The sequence below is a fragment of the Ictidomys tridecemlineatus genome, chromosome 4 (assembly GCF_052094955.1).
Source record: "Ictidomys tridecemlineatus isolate mIctTri1 chromosome 4, mIctTri1.hap1, whole genome shotgun sequence".
In the NCBI taxonomy this organism is placed as follows: domain Eukaryota; kingdom Metazoa; phylum Chordata; class Mammalia; order Rodentia; family Sciuridae; genus Ictidomys; species Ictidomys tridecemlineatus.
Window position 1 is genome coordinate 198791040 of NC_135480.1, and position 21129 is coordinate 198812168.

At 41.2% G+C, this 21129-nt stretch overlaps 1 protein-coding gene across 1 annotated transcript; it reads right to left on the reverse strand.

Annotated features, from left to right (window-relative positions):
• Positions 1–1086: 1086 nt before the first annotated feature.
• Pdcl (phosducin like) lies at positions 1087–17323 on the reverse strand. The gene is made up of 4 exons (XM_005320935.3): positions 17147–17323; positions 15282–15458; positions 5550–5731; positions 1087–3624 (listed from the first exon to the last, which is right to left on the reverse strand). The coding sequence occupies exons 2-4, from the start codon at positions 15451–15453 to the stop codon at positions 3073–3075; spliced, it is 906 nt and encodes a 301-aa protein (XP_005320992.1). The 5' UTR covers positions 15454–15458; positions 17147–17323; the 3' UTR covers positions 1087–3072.
• Positions 17324–21129: the final 3806 nt, after the last annotated feature.

The following is a 21129-nucleotide window of genomic DNA, read 5'->3' on the forward strand; positions in this document are numbered from 1 at the left end:
AAACCATAACGATTTATGATAGATAAATATTAGTTCCTCTTTTCTTCCTCCAATTCCATAGCTAAAAAGGAGAATTACATAAAATAAGAGGAAGAGAATCAATCTGCATACTACCCTTTCAACTCCTTCTCTCCTTAACTCTTACTCAAAAAAGATACCAGTAGCAGGGAACCAGTCGAGAGGAGACAGTCACCAACCCCTTCATCCCTAGGTCAGTGCTCCTCCAACTTGGGCCTCAGAATCACCTGGAGGGCTTGTCATACAGTTTGCCAGGACACTCAGCATTCCTGATTCAGTAGGTCTGTGAAACCACTGAATTTGCATTTCTCATAACCCCCCACACCCACCCCATGATGCCGATTTCACTAGAGGACCATATACAACAACCACTGTCACATAACAGCTCCACAAACAGGTGATTATTCTCATTATAAACATGAGGATGGGCTGGGGAAGGGGCTCAAGCGGTAGCGCGCTCGCCTGGCATGCGTGCAGCCCGGGTTCAATCCTCAGCACCACATACCAACAAAGATGTTGTGTCCGCCTAGAACTAAAAAATAAATATTAAAAATTCTCTCTCTCTCTCTCTCTCTCTCTCTCTCCTCTCTCACTCTCTCTTTAAAAAAAAAAACATGAGGAATCTGAGCCTCAGGAAGGCTGTGTTCCTCACCAGAAACTACAGAATAAACAAGTAACAGAATCAGAATTCTAACTCAGATCTGCCTGACTCCAAATTCCATGCGGGTTCCACTACATCTGAGTCACAGATGTGATATTTTAGGATTCCCCCATCTCATGTCTGTTCCCTTTATTTTAGAATTTCTATTCCTGAAAGGCAGTCATTGTTGTATGTGTGTTTATTTTCATTTCCAGAGAGAACAGAAGATAGACTATAAAAGCTGTTCTAAAATGTTGCTATCCATTTGCTCAGTGATTCCTCTTCAAGACGTCTACGAGAATGGCCCAAAACATGGCCTAAAACACAAAGATGATAAGTGCTTTAGCAAAACACTGAGAATTGAAATATCCAGTATAAAAGAACTGGTTAAATAAATTATGGTACATCCAAATGATAGAAATGATGAAGCCATTATAAATTATTTATTTAGAATTTTTATAACATGTCAAAGTATTTATCATATAATATTAAGGCAGAGCATAGAACTAAATTCAAGAAGCTTTCAGTGTTATGAAAAATACTGAAAAAAAAAGACTAGAACGAAAAAACCTAGAACACTAGTAACAGTTGTCTCTGCTTCCGATCATTTTCTGAACCTTCCGCACTTTCTACAATGAACTTCCCTAGTCAGAAAGACCACATTCTTTTTGTTGACTAAATGCTTTGAAGACTTTTCTACAGTTAGTCAATTCCTGAATCATGAGGAAAACCAAAACTGTGAATTTTAAAGCTAATATTTAATTCCAGATTACATCTTTCCTGATGCCAGGATATACATTTTAAGTAGGAAACAATTTGAATAACAATCATTTTTTAAATTTTACTTTCACTTGTTCTTTAACAACTATTATTATAAATAAACACAAAGACCAGAAAGATAAACCTGTAAAAATAATAACAGAGATTAATTTGGTTAACAGAATTATATGGCTTTTTAAATCTCCTTTGCTTAACAACTCTTATCACATGTTCTACTAAATATCTACTACTTTCATAATAATTTTTTTAAAATGTTTGCTTTTTTTGGGGGGGGGGGGAGCTGCGGGGATACGGGGGATTGAACTCAGGAGCACTCAACCATTAAGCCACATCCCCAACTTTATTTTCTATTTTATTTAGAAACAGGGTCTCACTGAGTTGCTTAGCACCTCACTTTTGCTGAGGCTGGCTTTGAACTCACAATCCTCTTGGCTCAAGCAAATTACAGCACATCAATACAATATCATAGCCATTAAAAAAAAAAAAAAGTTAAATCTGATATATTATTAGTCGATCATACTATAAAAGAGTATGTTCAGAATGATCCCAATAATTCAAAAAAAAATCAATGAAATGTGTAGGTATACACAGAAAATGCTTTAGTAAGAAATATTTATAGTATATCAGAACATTAATAGTGCTTTACTCTAGATGATAGAATTAAAAATTATTCTAATTTTTAGATTTTTTTCTGCATTTTGGTCAATTTTCCTCTATTAAATATGAATTATTTTTCAATATGCAAAAAGACCAGTTTATTAAAAAAAATCTAGAGTAAATAAAAAGTTACCTCGTTAAATAACAGAGACACAGAGACAAGAAAAAGCACCTCACTGAAAGTTCTCCAGCTCCACCCAGCTCCAGTGTTTGTAAAGAAGATGCTTGTCTTCCAGCGTGAGGACAGCATTCAGCATAAATCCCTTCTCCTGTTCTAGATTTCAGAGTGCTGAGCAGGGCACTGACTCTAGCAGTAGAGGCCACCCCTCCTGACAGGGCAAGCACACATCCTCTAGAACCTGTGTGGGCTGTTTGGGTTTTTGGTTGTTTATTGTGTTTCTATAGTACAAAACAAAGCCCTGGGAGTAGAACCCAGGGCTTTGCACCACTAGGCAAGTGCTCTACCACTAAGCTATATCCCCAGCCTCATCTGGAACCTTTATATAAGACCATGGAAGAGCAGAGCATCTGGGGGAATCTAATTACAAGAAAATATAACTGCAATCATTTGATTAAGGAAATATACTATTTACATTGCAAATAACATACTAACTAGAGAATTCTACTCTCAGACCTGGCAGGACCTCCAAAGTCAACAGGAGACAATTTCCAGGACAGTCTTTAGAATGCTATGTAAATAGTGACTGGAAACAATAACAGAGATGTCATGCTAGAGAATCTTAAGTAAACAGTTCAAAGCCTAGCTTCCTGTTTATGCAATTTAAAGTCACTTTATTGCTAGCCACAAAGTAATTCAGCATTCTGATCTAATCTAAGAATTTCTTGACTTTCTATGATAACTAAAAGGACTACAAAGAACAGCTGAAAAGTCAGAAGACGAAGAAGGAACAAAAATAAACACAGACATGTATCTTCCAGCCCAAACAATGAGAAATCTATGCAACTAGACCATCCGTTCAATCTATTTCCAGATCGCTGTCTTCACTGTGACAGGTGGCAGAGTTACGCACAGATGTCAGCACCAAGACTTCCTTTTCAGGGAGTAATCCAAATTCCTGTAGAAAAGCTTCAAGGTCCACAGCAAAGAAATCTTCCCCCAGCTGGTCAGTAATGCGCACAAAATTGCCAATCAATTCACCCCCCTTGTAGATCAGCAGGGCAGGAAGGGCATTCCGGGTAAACCGACTGCTGGCCCCAATGACCGAGCTCTTCACCCGACAGAATTTGACAGCTGGGTACTCCCCAGCCAGGCAGATCATGCAGCCATTCATGGCTTCAGTCCCTGGAATGCCATCCTCATAAATATGGACCATGATGAGGGTGCTTTTCTGTTCTTTATCAATCATGTCTAAAAACCCTTCTCCACTAGGGATTTCAAAAACCTGTTTGAACTGGGGCCCCTTGTGGAGCTGCTGCCGCATCTCTTCCATCCTCTGTTTCCGATACTGCTGTAGAAATTCTTCATCATCTTGGTCCTCATTCATCATGGCAAACTCCTTCAGAGTCATCTGTAAGAGACCAGCAGGTAAGCAGACACAAGTGAACACTTTTGATAAATGTTGATGTGCACCTTATATTTAAGATACATGCAGCACCACACTGAGCACTTTATGTGCATTATGTCTTAATAAGTTGTTGTATTTTAGGAGGGTTTGAGATTGTTTGGGGTTTTTTTGGTTTTTTGTTTTGTTTTGTTTTGTTTCAGAAAAGGAAGTCTTACTATGTCACCCATGCCAGCCTGAAATGCCAGAACTCAAGCAATCCTCCCACCTTGGTCTCCCAACAAGCTGGGCCTACTTGTGTGAATGCTACCATGCCTTACAATAATCCCATTGGGAAAGGGATTTTATAATTCTCATTTTACAAATGAGGTTTAAAGACTTATGTTAGCTGCACAATTCACACAAGAAGTATGTGTAAGACCAGGACTCAAACTAGATTTTTAACACCCTGGTTTATATTACACCATACTGCCTCTCAACCCAAGCAGGCAGCATCAGATAGTACCACTTCACTGAGCTATTTTCATTTTGTCTGTCTTGACAGTGGATTGCTTTATTCACTGTTTTGTTTTCATAAAAAATAACAGGACATTATGTAACTTCAAAAGAACACTTATAATCCCTGCCCTGCACAAAACACGTCTACACACAACAAACACCCACACATTCACATACACTCTAAAATTTTTCTTCTTATTATCAGTCACATGCTAGATTAGTTCTGCTCTTAAAACAGAAGCCATGGGTGTACCAATTAAGATATAACCTACTCAGTCTCTTAGCTAATGTTAATAATAAATTCTAAGTATCTCTTCATTTTTCTAAATAGTTTAAAAAATTATATATGTGTCATATTTTGCTTAACCACTCCCTATTTCTGGCATTCAGGCAGTTTCTAGTTCTATTCAACTGCAGGTAATTCAGCAGGACAAAGATAGCCTCTCACTAGCTTGATTCATGTGGTCATGTGATTATGGCTTCGTTCTGGTCCTTCAGCCCAGGATAAGAAAGCAGCCAAGCAAAGCAGGCACACTGCCCAAGGGCCAGCTTACATCACAAGGCATCTTCCTTCTCCTTCTGGGGTGCAGCAAGATGCCCCTGTAACAAACCTTCACTAAGCCTAATCGTGTACAGATTAGGGGTGGGTAATAGGGCCCACTCTAGGTCAGAACAGACATCATTACTGGGTCATACTTATTACCAATTTTCTTCCCATCACATAGCTCTCCACTCTATCTCAGCCAGCTATTTCTAACAGACCTATTATGGTCTTTGCCGACTTTCATGCACTGAAATCATCCTTCTGGTCAAGGTGAATGACTCCTGACTTAATGCTCCATGATCCTGGCTTGTGCTTTGGCTTTGGGCCACACCTAACTGATCTTGGGCACTCTTAGACTTTCTTCCATGTAGGTGAGTAACACAGGCCCTTTAATACTGAGAAGGTATTAGGAAATGTCAGGGACCTTGTTCCAAATATCTTCCAGAGGGCCTATCTGCTTCTACTCTAATGCCTCCTCAGAATAAATCCTTATGATAGGCTTCAGATAAAACACAGTAGCATCACAGAAAGAACAAGAAAATTTGAATTAGAATCTTAGTTCCTACGACAGAAAACATTAAATGAGCACTTTTCAGTGGGCCAGTCACTACAATGGGCATTTTATCCACACAGTTCTGGGGTGGGTATGACCTCAATAAACTAATCTAAAACCAAATTCAGAAAGGAAGAAATTTATTTCCCCACAATCACTAATGGCAGAGCTGAGAGTCAAACCCCAGGTGTGCCTGAGTTATGACATGGCTCTATATTTTCCCCTGTATTGCAAAGCTTCTCAGAGGCAAAACCAACATCCTCTAACTCCCAAATCACCAAGCCCAGTTCTACTGGCCAGGGCAGCTTCTGAGAAAAGCTTAGGACTGCTGATTACCTTCCCACTGATCTTTTCCTGGAGGTCCTTCTGTTTCTGTTGCTCCTCTTCTTCATCCAAATGGGACCTGCAGGTCATAGACAGCTTCTTGATCAGCCTTTCCATCTCCCGGCACTGCTCCTCTCTCTGCTCAGTTTCCAATTGCTTGTAGCGGCGCCAGTCATTGATCACACCTTTTGGACCTGAGTGACATGAACATGGATGTGACCAAAAATAATGAGCAAAGAATTATGGAGCAGCTCACATGTGCAGGTGGGAGCTCACATCTGTCTAAAGCTTGCACAACTAACACAGAACCTCCATGTACTATGACTAGTATAGCGACATAGCAGTACCATACAAGGTGCAATCTAACCTTCATTGCTTTCCTAAATATGCATCCTAAATACCCTCTTTCCCTTTCTCCGATATCATCAAAATATTTCAGTCTTTTTTCAGCATTTATAAATCTTTTATGCAACTTCATATTCACTCCACCAAATGCCTTTGAAGAACTCCCATTTGTGATTAAAATATTTCACATCTTCTTAACTCTCTAGTGATTCTGATCAGATTAAAATTGACCATGTTCAGGACTTGGGACAGGTCAGGAAGGAAACTGCTTTTCATATCATATAACATAAAGGTAGCCTTAGTTAAACTCAATACTTTCCTAAAAACCAGGCCTTACTTTGAAAATTGTATAATCATGTTATGGTAAATCATCATTTATTCATTAATTACATATGCATGAACATGTGGGATGGCGGCAAGCGTGGGTCTGAGCAATATCCAACTTATAACTTAAGTTGAACCATTAGTCAGTCCTGTCTGTGGGACCTACTACTGCCCACCTTTCATGTTTGTGAAAATGAGGCACAAGGAAGTTAAAGCAGGAATTGTAGCTCTAGCCTAGCTTCCAGAGTCTTCAGTGTTAATAAGGAATTCTCAACAAACAAAATCTTCTACCATTTTTAGAGTTAATTGCCATGTCTATGACCAGGGGCTTGATAAGCACATAGCATTTTCAACTGAAATAGCACATAGCCCATGATAGGGCTACCTTCTTACCAACTCTTCAGGAGATCCTTGGAAACATTTTGCTATGAACAAAAATTGTTAACAGTACCCTGTTATTATTATAAAAGTTTTTTAAATTGAACTATAAGGGTTGGGGATAAAACTCAGTTGGTAAAGTGCTTGTCTCACATGCACAAGGCCCTGGGTTTAATCCCCAGCAACACACACACACACACACACACACACACACACAATATTTAACTATAAAACTTAGAGCTATTTAAAATGCTTCCATCCCAAATCATTATTGAAATGCTATAAAAACTAAAATTCTCACATCTATATTTTATAAAATCGAGAGCAATTTTCTGGATAAATTTAACTGGAGAAAATCTATTGTTATATGAACATGATTATACTTATTCCTTTATCTCCTGACACAAATAATGCATGTGATTAAAACAGCATGATAGAGTATTTTTCTTTAAAACATTTTTCTTGGATCAAGGAAAAAGGGCAAACTATTGAAATGACTTATGGGATGTCTTTGTTTAAAAGATATCAATTTCTGACCACTAAAGGGAAGAAAGAGCAGGAAGAAGCTGTCCAGAGAAGTTCTGGGACTCACAGAGCAGAGATGCCAGGGGCTGGAAGGTGCACAAAACCTCTAGTTTTAACCCAAGTGTCTCTTACTTTTTATTTGTGCTCACTTCACTTTACAAAATTCACTATCAATAGAACCCAAAGATAAGAGCAATTCCACATAAGGCACTATGCTTATATGTAAGTAGTATTCCTGAGATTTCACATCTCCACTCCCTAGATCCCACGTGTTTGCTCTCCATGACCTTTAGCTGTGACCAGAAAGAGCTGCTGGGTGTGGAGGCTGCATGGCATGTGGTGAAGCACTCAGCTGCTGCGGGGCCTGCCCTGCCCACTGGCCCAGCTTTTGCTTCCTGCACATGAGATTATGTAGATGAAGCCATAGAACACTCTGGAATCTCCAATGCCTTGCCCAAAGCTGCAACACCTCCTCCCCACATACTTCAGGGAGGGGTCTGAAGACCAGGAAAAGGATTCCTTCAGCTCAAAGTGAACCAAGTCTACACTGGCTGAAGGGGAGCATCTCTGCCTATATTCTGTCAAGGGGAGCAAGTCCATGTCTACCTTGGCTTAAGGCAAGTAAGTCCCGGTCTACCCTGGCTCAAAGTGAACAAGTATATACAGTGAGCAGTAGAGAGAGGTACAGTGGTATAGGCCTAGGAGAGGATAGAGGATGGCCAGTGAGCTCCAGCCTTTGCCCTGAAGCTCATCTCTAAAACAACCACACACACACACACACACACACACACACACACACACACATATATATATATTTTAATCTTTGAAACATCAATTTTATTATATAATCTGTGAAAAAAAGGAATTCAGAATAAATTTCTCCCAAAGCATAAGAGAAAGGACAAAGAGCAGAGAAGGAGAAAGTGTCCTAGGGAAAAGTCTCTATGATGTGTTTTGCAGTGGGGGGCATAATAGACTCCTGGTGGATACAGATAAACTTCGGCCTGGAATCTGTGCAAGAAGCCTGAACCAGTAGGCACACCTCACTCCCACACCATGATGTCAAATCCAAGAGCTCAGGGTCCTCCGGCTGTCATTCAGTTCTGTCTGTCTTGGCTGGGCATTTCCATTGGAGCCACTCTTTTCCTGAACACTAGCAACCAAAGCAAGGTATGCAGCACAGATGTTGAATGAATTTGGCAATCCTCCTCCTCAGCCTCTTCCAGCCTTTGCTGCTGTCCTGCGATTGCCCTTGGAAGGATGAGATGCTGGGCACAGGGTCCTACTGGGAGGCTAGGCTGGGAGGAGGTGTGTCCACATGGAGGATGCAGAGCTGAATGGCAGGCACACTGGCACTTCCAGGACTGCTTGGTCTCCTCAGGCTGCTGCTGCTCAGAGGGCAAGGGAAGGCTCACTGCAATGCTTCTCAAGGCAGACTCTAGGAGGATCCGCAGGGCCTGCCCCCTGGATTCTCTGGCACTGTAGCATGAGGTACACAGCCATCGTGATGTCAAATCTTCAACTTGCCACAGACACTCAGGTATTGTAGGGGTGGAAACCCATGTTGATCATGATTTTTGTAATTATGGGATCTGGGAGTTTGGGAGTATCTCACTATAAGGACTAAGTGAAGCAGCTTCCTCACCCTGGCTCAACCATGGGTGCCCCATTACCTCTCTAGGTGGGTGGGCTTCTGCATGGGGTCCACTGTCAGGATTTCATTGATGAGGCTCTGTGTTCCCTTGGAAATCCACAGGGGGGAATGTCATACATTCCCTGTATGATCAGCTTCTTTACCTGCTTATTGCTGCTTGCCTCAAATGGGCATTTCCCTGTGAGCATAACATAGAGAACGACACCCAGGATCCAGAGGTCTGGTGGGCGGGGGATAGTGCTTGTATTCCTTCCCATGGATGACTTCAAGAACAACATTAGGACAGTGTCCCAGAACCTATTCAGCTTCTTCCCAGCTATGAATCTGGTGCTCAGGCCAAAGTCAATGAGTTTGGTGTTGCCACTGGCATCCACCACCACATTCTCTGGCTTCAGGTCAGGATGCACATTATCCTTGTCCTGGCAGTACTGCATGGCATGGATGATCTGCCTAAATAGTCTGCAAGCCTCCTCCTCCTGCATGCCATCAGCTTTGGGGATGAGGTCCCATAGCTGTCCCCCACCTGCATGCTCCATGTTAAGGTAGATATATTACATGGTCTCGATGCCCTGGAAGAACTGGATCATGTTTCAGTGGTTCAAGGCCACCATCAGATCCAGTTCAGGTAGGAAGGGAAAGTTCGAGGCTACTTTTGCCAGGACCTTCACCACAACCTCTGTCCCAGTGAAGAGATGGCAGGCAAGTTTCACCTGGGCAAAGCCCCCTTCTCCAGTGTCCTGCAGGACCATATAATGGTCCATCCATGGAGGCTGGCTCCTAACAGGAGCCCCACCCCTGCAGCACTACATTGCTCTAACTACTCTCACTGCTCATTCCTAAACTGGAACAAGGATGCGAGCTAAAAAAAAAAATAAATAAGGACCAAAAATAAAATAAAATAAAGCCCAAATCAAAAAGCCAATATCCAAAGACCATAGCCACAAGCCACTAACAACCACCAAATGTGCTAAATATCTGGGAGTCCGACAGGTCACCACCAAGAGCTTCCTGTACTTACAGACAAAAAACAAAACAAAGCAAAACAAAACAGCTGCAGCCACCCTTTTATATATCTACTGTTTGAAATTTCCTCACAATGGCTCCTTGTGAGGTCAGAGTAAGAAATGACCCAGTCACACCTGGACACAACCCCCAAAGGTCTTCTCACTTTTGGATCTCCAGGACCTTTTCCACTTTCAAAATAATAAGAAAGGACTCTGGAAGATTATTTGCTTTAGTGGATTATGGAGACTAATATGTACTTGTTTAGAAATTAAAATTTGTAGATTACTTCAGTGGTCTCTTCATTTTGAGTCTGAAAATCTGTAATAACTTTGTGGCTTTGAAAGACCTCATCGTATCTCCACACTCAGGCTCTCTGATCCTTTGCTGCCCTGAACTGAGCAGCTTTCCCCATTGGGCCTTTCCCCCATGATGGACTTGGGCAGAGCAATGGAGTCAGCCATCTGACTGAGACTTCTGGAACTGTGGGTCCCAGAGAAGTTTTTCCTTCTCCAAGTTGTTCTTGTTGGGTGTTTTGATCACAGAGACAACAGAGCTAATGAAATCACAGCCATACATCATTGTACCCAGATGTATGGCGTGCACGTGCACACTCACACAGGAGAGTAGTGCTAGGAGCTAAACCAAGTCTTTGCACAGGCTGGAGAAGCTCTCTTCATGTGCACATCCCATCCATGGGGTGGGAGCTTCCTGGCCTAACCAGCTGTCAACAATGTCACATTAATGTTGAACTGTCAACAGGAATTTTGGAGGGATACACACATTCAAACCACAGAATGAAATAAACTACAGCCCAGGGAGTTGGTTCCAACTAGATATGCCCTGTGCAACCCAAAGGACATTAGATAGAAACTCAGATCTTGATGAAGAAAGAAAAATCCCTGGTAAAGCAAATTCATGACAATTAAAAAAGCTAGTGCTACTGTTGTTTTCTACAAATAAGAGAATAATGTATCGAAACACCTCATTTTTATTCTACAGTAAAAAAATACCTTATATAACACTGTAACATCAGTAACTGAAGGGGAAGGGCTGGAGAGTTATAGCAGCCACATCTGCACACTACTGAAGTCATGTTGCTATAGATTTATATCACAGTGGCATGTCTTTCTCATGTTAAATAGGACCCCCCCCCATGGGAACCACAAAGAAATTCTAGTAGAGCACACCCAAAATGAGAGGTAAGGGAATCAAAATGTTTCAATACAATCATCAACTAAATAGGAGGGAAGATAATCATATAACAAAGCAAGTCACATTGAATCAAAGCTTGTGCTGCTCTCCTCATAAAGGACACAAGCCATTGAAGCTGGAGTTGTGGCTCAGTGGTACAGAGCTTGCCTGGCATATGTGAAACACTGGGTTCAATCCTCAGTACTACATGAAATTCATAAAAAAATACAAACATAATAAATGCATTAAAAAAAAAAAAAAGGACACAAGCCATGCTGAATCAAGGCCCTCCCAGCTGTCCTTATATAGACACAAGCCACACTGAACCAAGGGCCCAGCCCTGATCTCCTTATAAGGACAGAAACCACACTGAACCAAGGGCCATGATAAACATCAAACTCCAGCACATGTCAAAACTTCCAGGCTATAAGCATTTCTCCAAGCCTATGAACTTTCTGAAGTGAGAACAGGGACTGGATCTTCTTTAATTTTCAATGCCCAGTGCCTGGTATAAAATTTAACACCTAAGAGTTTTTCACTTAATTTTGGTTAATTGTTTCTTTTTGGCTGACTGGGTGGGTGGGTAGATAGATGGACAAATAGACAGATGTACAGATCAATGAGTAGGTGGTGGTATGGATGGATGGCAGGAAGGAAGGAGGAATGGTTAGACGAATGGTTATGATACCAGTCTTGAAAATCAGGATGGGGTCCTTGATCCCCTGGTGTTAAAGATTAAACACCCACGAAATGCCAAGGCAAGCTTCAATAGATGAATGGATTAAAAAAAATGTGGCATTTATATACAATGGAGTATTACTCTGCATTAAAAAGTGACAAAATCATGGAATTTGCAGGGAAATGGATGGCATTAGAGCAGATTATGCTAAGTGAAGCTAGCCAATCCCTAAAAAACAAATGCCAAATGTCTTCTTTAATATAAGGAGAACAACTAAGAACAGAGTAGGGAGGAAGAGCATGAGAAGAAGATTAACATTAAACAGGGACGAGAGGTGCAAGGGAAAGGGAGAGAGAAGGGTAATTGCATGGAAATGGAAGGAGACCCTCATTGGTATACAAAATTACATACAAGAGGAAGTAAGGGGAAAGGGAAAAAAAAAAGGGGGGGAAGAAATGAATTACAGTAAATGGGGTAGAGAGAGAAGATGGGAGGGGAGGGGAGGGGAGGGGGGATAGTAGAGTATAGGAAAGGCAGCAGAATACAACAGACACTAGTATGGCAATATGTAAAACAGTGGATGTGTAACCAATGTGATTCTGCAATCTGTATACGGGGTAAAAATGGGAGTTCATAGCCCACTTGAATCAAATGTGTGGAATGTGATATGTCAAGAACTATGTAATGTTTTGAACAACCAACAATAAAAAGAAAAAAGAAAAAAGAAATACCGAGGCAAGAGCAAAAGGTAAATTTTATTTAAGAAACAGAACTGGGAGGGGGGGGGGGGGGAGACTCCTACAGAGAGGAGGGGACCCAGAGCTGGTGCCCAGGGGAGTGGATATGTCTTGCTCCTTCATAAATTTTAGGTTCCTTTCTTCTCATGCCTACATGACCAAAAGGCAGGAAATGAGCAGCCCAGGGGCTGATGGCTTATGTTGGAAAGTGCAATCCTTCCCCTCCCCCAGAGGTGTGAGCAACAGGTTGATGGGGAAGTGCTATCTGCTTATTTTTTTCTTTGATAATCAGCTATCTGCCCTTTGCCCCTGACTCAATCAATTGGCAGGCTGGTTAGATGAATGGATGAGAGGATGTAAAGTGTCTAGAGCAGTGCTTGATACATATAATAAATTGCAACTGTATATTTCTGTTGTCTTACAGAATATAAAAACCTTATTTTCACATACTGAAACATTTGTGTCTAAAAATTTCCACTCATTTAATCTATTTTAATACTGTTTTTCTCATGATATAAAAAATATACACATTGTAGCATGTTGTGCATAGAACCCCACTACAAATGCATTCTGCATAAAACCTGCTACCTTATGTTACACTGCTAAGCATTAGTCTTTTAAAAAAACAAACAATTATTTGGCATGAACTGAAATAAACAGATAAGCTTTTTCCTCAAGGACATTAACTTTTCCACTACAGGAGTAGGAGGGGCTTTCACTATCATCAAAATCTATTTTGGACACAACTGCCAAATAACAAACTGCTTCAAAGCTTAGTAGTAAAAAATATCAAATAAATTATGGTGACAGGTTCTGTGGGTCAGAAATTAGGAGAGGCTACAGGGGAAATGGCTTGCTTCTGCTTCATGTTCTCTAGTATCTCATCTAAAAAGACTCAAAATATGAAGAGGACTTGCCAGCTGGGACTAGAATCATTAGGAGTCTCATTAGGAGTCTCATTCACATGTCTGTTAACTGAGCTGAAATGTCTTCACACTAAGCTCAGCTGGTATGTCAATCAGAGTGCATAGATGAGTCCTCTCTATGCATCTGTGCTTCCCCCAAACATGGTATCTCAGGATAGGTAAACATATAACTTGGTAGCTTGTGGCTCCAGTGCAAGGGTTCCAGTAGACAAAACAGAAACCTCATTGCCTGTTATGACCCAAGCTTAGTGGTCACATAGTATCATCTCCATCACATTTTATTATCTGAAGTAGTTACCAGTCTATCCAGGTTTCCAGGCAGGAGACATAAACCTCACACCTTAATGGGAGGCATGTGAAAGAGTTTTATAGCCATTTTTAAAATCCCTCACTCCTGTTAGAAACTGAAGCCTAGAACCCTTATGGAAGGCAATTTTATCTTAATTCCTTTCATCACCCTTTAGGACTCATTTTTTTTTTTTTTGACAGATATCATTTACTATTTGTGAGAAACCAGATCTCTAGCCTCCCCAGCATACCTGAATGTGCTGACAACATGGTGGCAAAAAAAAACTCTACCTCCTTTCCTGAATGCAGTGCTTATCATGTATCATACCAGTGTGAGAGAAGAACCCTTGGCACTGGCTGGATCAGTTGCAGGGAACCTTCTTAATATTCTAAACACTGACAGAACCCATGATCTGTTCAGGGCAAAGCAGTTGGGCACAGAATAACAGGCCACAGTGGGCAAGCTTGCAAAAAGCAGAGACCTGCATCAAATTTCCACCTACCCCACAGCACTCCTTCTCTTTTTGTTCTTGTTTTTTTTCTCCTTTTTTTTTTTTTTTTGTACTAGAGATTGAACCCAGGGGAGCTCTACCACTGAGCCACATCTCCAGTCCTTTTTATTTTTTATTTTGAGACAAGGTCTCACTAGGTTGCTTAGGGCCTTGCTAAGCTGCTGAGGCTGGCTTTGAACCTGCAATCCTCTTTCCTCAGCCTCCCAAGCTGCTGGGATTACAGGCATGCACCATTGCGCCCGGCACAGCACTCCTTCTCCTTAGGATCATGTCCACTGACCTTAAAGCTTCTTGAGGAGTGCATCAGTGCCACAGGGCAGAGTGGTCTACACACAAAGAGGTGTGCTACAGCACAGTTCGTAATAAAGGGCCAAGATAATGCCCAACATTAGGAAACAAGTTAAAGAAATTATGAAATAAAGTAACACTGTTCAGGGAAAATAAAGTAACACTCAGAAAGATGAGGCAGTCTATTCCCTGCAATGAAAGATTCTCCAAATATATTAGTTTACATAAAAATGACAAGTCTGGTATAGTAATACTGCCTACAGGCCCAGCTACTCAGGAAGCTGAGGCAGAAGGACTACTTGAGTCCAGGAGTTCATGGACAGCCTGGGCAACAAAGCAAGATTCCATCTCTAGGGGGGAAAAAAAATACCTATTTGTCATCTACCAGGATGGCAAAAATCAAAAAATTTGATAACCCAGGAAGAAAAATATAAGAAACATTGTACTGCCAGTTAAATTATAAATTAGTGCCACCTCAATTAACAGAAATTCAACAATATTAAATTAAAAGTGGAATTGGAGACAGCTCAGTGGTAGTACTTGCCTAACATTCAAGAGGCCCTGGGTTCAAGGACCAGAACAATCAAAAATAAAGAAAGAAAGAAAGAAAATAAATATGCCATTTCTAGGAGTTTATACTACAAATATACTCACATCTATGATTTATGCCTATCGAACTATTAATCTGACAAATAGGATTCAAACCCAGGCCAATCTGTTCATTGTCTGTTGCTCTGCACTGTGTAGTAAAAAGACTACAAGCACACACAATGAATGCCAACACTGGTTATCGATAGAAATGGGATAGTTAGAGAGATCAGGAGAATTCTAAGTGATACATACTTAACAGACATTTTAAAATCTGTTCCCAGAGCTCAAGACTTTCCAGTACCTGTATTAACTGAGATGCCTTCACCTGCCAGCTCAGCCTCCACAGGCATGGAACTGCTGGCTGGGGCACCCCTGCCTCTGTCCTTGTCTTCATGGTCACTGTCCTCATCCTCACTGCTGCTGTAGTAGTACTGCAGTTTCTCCCCCAGCAACTTGTCATCCAGGGTTGTCATGATGCCTGGAAGAAGGCAACATATCAGGCTTTTTGTGGGCTTAAGCATGAAGTCATGAATCTGAAGAATAGGGGACCCACTTGGGCTAAGATCCTATAGGAACCTAAAAATTATTTTTTTCCTAAATAGAATCTCAACAAATCCCTACCATGACAGTGATAGAATTTATTATGTTCTTTTGTAGAAGGTAAAACTGAGGTTCAGATAAGGGAAGTTACTTTCCCAAGCTTTCCAGAATGTGGTGGAGTGGTAACAGGCCCCAGGTATGCCTAACTCCTGTAGCCTGAGGGATGAGTTACTGTCTTCTGAATATTGTACTAGTATCTATTGTTCCAAAGTAGAACCTGTGTTTACATTACTGACTTGTGATTTTATCTATGCTTAGTTTCAGTTTGCCTACCAAGTAATTAGTAATTGAAAACTTCAGTAAGAATCCTCAGGAAATACTTCAAAAGGGATCATAAAAAGTGTGATGCTGGGGACTGAGGTTGTGGCTTAGTGGCAGAGTGCTTCCCTAATAGTGTGAGGCACTGGGTTCCATCCTCAGTGCCACATGAAAATTAATTAAATAAAGATATCATGTCCATTTACAAATATAAATATAAATTATATATATATATATATGAATTTTTTAAAAGTATGATGTCGAACCTAAGTCAAGCCGTCTCACTGCAAACTTGGATGGTCTCCAAAGCCCTACTAATTCTGACTAGTTAAAACTAGTGTCGATGCCAAGATTTTAATAAAAACCAAGTATTTAAAGGACCACAAAGCCAGTGTTCTGCATCACAAGTAGCCAAAGGCATTTGGGGGAAAGTGCAGTTTCGCCCCTTTACAGGCTTGTTTGAGGATCCAACAGGAATAGTTAAAAAAGGAAAAACAAAAACAAAAAACGCCTAACCCTTTAGTATTTCTTCCTCAAAGCATCCCGACATTATGCTGTCTTCATGAAGACTTCTCACAGGGCCTGTTACACTTCATTACAAAATGACTCTCTCCCACAGGCTGAGAGAGCTCTGGAAAGAAGAACCATCCAACAACTAATCCCTATCTCCAACATCCAGCAAAATGCCCCAAAGGATGATGAATCACTGAATCCCGCGACCCCCACAGTCAGACTGGGAGGATGGTGCAAAAGGAAGCAAGGCTAATTAAGAGAAAGTGTAGGTTCTAGGGAGGAGCAGAACCTAACTTAAGGTAAGTGGGCAAGCCAGGAATGGGACAAAAAACCGCCTGAGGGTAGAGAGCGACCTGAAGGAGCCGCGCCCGCTCACAGCACAGACGGAGGAGGGTGCAGAGGGGAGGCGGGACCGTGTAAGGGAGGAGGCGAGGGGCGGACCAATGAGACGTGGCGAGGGCGGGGTCAATGGGGAGGCCGGGGTGAGAAGGTGGGGCCAGCAGAGGGGAGCGCAGAAAAGGCGGGGCTGCTGAAAAGAGCGCAAGGGGGCGGGGCCGGTTGAGGGGTGAGCGAAGGAGGCGGGGTCCCCGGAAAGGCGGCAGAGGGGTGCGCCAAGCCTTGGGAGATCCTGGAGAAGGCGAAGGGGAGGTTGGGGTCGGGAGAGAGGTGGAGCAGGGAAGTGGCGGGGTCCGTGGGAGACTCGAAGACCAGGCAGTTTTATCGAGGCTCGCAAACCACCGTTCCACCCAGATTCCACGCCCATCGCTTCCTCCCGGCTGACCCCAGTGCATTTACCCGGACTAGCTCAGTCTGGATCCCTTTGGGCTAGCAGCTCCGGGCACCAGAAAGAACGGAGCGCTGACTTAGAGGAAGAGAAGTGGGTCGGCGCCCAGAGCACCCAAGAGAAAAGCTGCCGGAGTCCTGACTGCGCGGACCAATGAGGCGGCCCTCCTGCGTCATGGCGGACGCCGCGGCCCAATTAGAAGAAGCTTCTCCCGGCGGCTGAGGGAGAAACTACAGGTCCTAGTTTAGGACAAATTACCTGGACAACTTTAATACGCTTGTTTGTCCTGTTTATGTTTTGCTCTGGACGTACACATACACACACACACACACACACACACACACACAAACTGAATATATACTCCCAGCTTTGAACGAGGAAAAAATATTTTCTCCCCTCAAAAAAGTTCCATAGCCATTCCAAAAAAATTTTTAAACAGCTTCATTACATCTATTGAGCAGTAAATTGAGTCAAAGACATTAAATGACAGCCATTAAGTCAGAAATTAGAATAAAACTAAAAAAAAAAAAAAAATCAAGGCCTATGACACGTAAACGTAACATGAAATCCTGGATTGGGATCCTAGGACTGAAAAAGAATTAGAATGGGACAACTGATGAAATTTGCATAATATTAATTAATAGAATTAAATTAATAATTTCCATATTTGAACTCCGGTTATCTTGTTAACCTTCGAGATTCTGGATGAAGAGTATAGGGTAACGCTAACCTATTTTTCCAACAGTCTTGTTAAACCTAAAATTATTTCAAATTCTTTGCCTTTGTTGAGATATCCAGTACACAGCTATGAAGTTACTCATTAAAAAAAAAAGTCTTGTGAAATTGAATCATATAAAATATACAAGAATGATATACTATTTTAAAATAGGGTTATTCGGAAAGCTAAGGCAGGAGGGTCACAAGTTCGAGGCTACCCTCAGCAACTTAATGAGACCTGTCAGAAAATAAAAAATAAAAAGGTTTGGGGATGCCGCTCAGGGGTATGTGCCCCCAGGTTCAATTCCCAGTACCAAAAAAAAAAAAGTTTTAATAAAATAGGGATGTAAATTCAGGGGAGAGTATTCTTAATTTGTGGCTATAAGACCACCTGAAATTATCTGCACTTTGTGTATGTGCATGTTTTTCTGTGAAACTGTTAGTTCAGTCTGTCAAAAAGAATCTGAAAACTCTTCCCCACTGCACTTCAAATTTCAGAATTATTCATTTAAAGAGTCCAATAGGGACTTTTTATGCTTTTGTTTGCATAATGAATGCCTTACTTTAATCAGCTTGTGTGACCAACAGACTTGAATATACTTGTGATCTGCACAAGAGATCCTTATAAATAAATATTTGTTAAATGAATTCTCAATAAATGCTTTTGTTTTAATTTGCTTTTATTCAGTTCTCCCTAAAGCAGTGACTTTTCTCATCCATGGCAGTTCCTTGTCCTTCACAGTTCACCTTCTTTTATTCATTCATTCATTCATTCATTCAGGTACTGGGGATTAAACCCAAGGGCCATTTTCCTTCTAATTTTTTATTTTGAAACAGAGTCTCCCTAAATTTCTGAGGCTAATCTGGAAGTTTTCACCTCCTTCCTCAGTCTCCCCAGTCACTGAGATCATAGGCATGGACCTACAGCACCCCACCAAAGTTCACTTTTAGTGCTATAATCCTCAAGGGGACCTCAGTGCCACCCAACAATCTTATATTTCCCTGAGCAGTTTCCTCTCCCATTCCAAGAAAAGCAATTCATATCTATTCTCTCAAATTTTCAAAACTTCTACTCCTATCCTGGCTCAACTGACTTGCAATCTTATTTCACCTGAAAAGCAATTAGAAGAGACTTGCCCTTGGTTTAGCTCCCCAAACTTGTACCAAAACCCCCTCATCTATACCAACTGATTGAATCACTGATGAAGTAAATCCCATTCCTTCAGCCTAGTAAAGGACTCTTCTCCTGAAATTACTTCCCTTCTCTCTCCCCTCTGAATTATCAGGCTTTTTTTTTTCCTACAGCATATTCATATGCTTTCATAGCTCTCATCTTTAAAAAGGACATATACTCTTAAACCAGGTACAGTAGTGCACACCTGTAATCCCAAGGTGAAGCTGAGGCAGGAGAATGGCAAATTCAAGGGCAGCCTCAGCAATTTAGTGTGGCCCTAAGCAACTTAGTAAAACCCTGAATCAAAATAAAAAGGGAAACAAATGCATCTCAGTGGTAAAGAACCCCTGGGTTCAATCCCCATCAGTACCAAAAAAAAAAAAAGGACTTATAATCTAAGATACTATTTTCTGCTTTTTCAGTTATTAAAAATCCAAAAGTTTGAAGCCAGGAGCAGTGGCACATGCCTGTAATCCCAGCAGCTTGGGAGGCTGAGGTAGGAAGCTCACAAATGCAAAGCCAGCCTCAACAATTTAGTGAGGCTCTAAGCAATTTAGCAAGACCTTGTCTCAAAATAAAAACTGAAAAGGACTGGGGATGTGGCTCAGTGGTAAAGCACCCCTGGGTTCAATCCCCAATACGGAAAAAAAAAAAATCCTAAAGTTTGATCACACTGAGATCGGAGGAGGGTCTTGGTTTGTAGAAGTGCAAATTGATTCAACTCATATTATGAGTGGCCATTGAGAACCATCTATCAATGTATCAATGTTGCAAAAATACATATTCAGCAAGTCCTTTTCCAAAGTTTATTTGTAAGTATTCTTGCATACTTATATTATTTAGCAAAACAAAACAGAGAACAGTACTTATTATTCTGGGGTCTTCTACATTAAAAAGTGGAGACAAATATTTATTATGTACATAGAGAGAAAGCAATGAATGCCAAGCATGGTGGCACACACCTGTAATCCCAGCAATTTGGGAGGCTGAGGCAGGAGGATTGCAAATTCAAGACCAACCTTGGCAAGTTAAATAAAAAAAATAAAATAAAAAGGGCTAGGGATATAGTTCAGTGGCAAAGCGTTCCTGGGTTCAATTCCCAGTACCCTCCAAAAATTGAATGCCCCAAGTTTTAGCCTTTTGGCAACTTCTTTTTATATATACTCACTTTTGTCAAAGAATAACATGGAGGCAGTAAATTATATGTAAACTATTTATTTACTCATATGAAGAAGAGTCAATAGGTGAATGTCAAGACATGTAAAAAGATAAAAGAAATTTAAAAGGTGAATTTATAAAAAGAGGTGGATAGGTGGGATGTTGAGACGCCATGGTGAATCATGTGCATTTTTCAGGAAGCAAATGAACTAACTGGCAGGTTGCAAAGCGATCAGTCTAGGCAGTCTGCCCTTGAGCTGGCTGGCTGAAGTCATCAAAGACAACAATATTATTTCTGAATTCCCCAGAAAACCTTGCACTTGATTTGGCACCCACCCACCCACTCACCAAATGTATTATAAGGAATTGGCTCAGGAGTTCTTACTCAGGTTTTTTGCTCTATTCAGGCATTCATTGGTTGTATGTGTATATCTGTGTTGCAAGGGATCAATCCTAGGTTCTTGCATGTGCTAAATATGTGCTCCTAGTGCCAGGCCTTCATTAACTGAATGAGGCCAGCCACACCCGGGTGCTTTGTTTACTTTACCAAATGATTCAACTGTCAATCTCATCCAGAAACAGCCTCACAGACACACGTAGAATAACACTTGACAAAATATCTGAGCACCCCATTTCCCAGTCAGGTTGACACACAAAATTAGCCATCACATCCAGTTTTGTGGCTGGGATATAACCGAATGGTAGGACACATGCTTAGCATGTGCCAAGCTCTTGTTTTGATCCCCAGCACACACATAAATTAGCCACCTATCCACTTTTTGGTTATGATAAGTACTTCAAGAAGTAGATTTGATCATGAGGTTTCACTGTCTTTGATGCAGGAACATCAATTGGATGTTGACTTTAGATAATGGTAGTATAACAACCTTTAAATATCTAAATATCAGTACAAAAGGGCAAAAAGTGTGCATACAAACATTTTGA

Excerpts from the sequence above, each read along its gene's own strand:
- Pdcl (XM_005320935.3), bottom strand. The coding sequence starts at position 15,453 with ATGACAACCCTGGATGACAAGTTGCTGGGGGAGAAACTGCAGTACTAC. Across the intron at positions 5,732-15,281 it reads AGGCATCTCAGTTAATACAG|GTCCAAAAGGTGTGATCAAT; the intron begins GTACTGGAAAGT and ends CATGTCACTCAG. Across the intron at positions 3,625-5,549 it reads AGGAAAAGATCAGTGGGAAG|ATGACTCTGAAGGAGTTTGC; the intron begins GTAATCAGCAGT and ends GGTCTCTTACAG.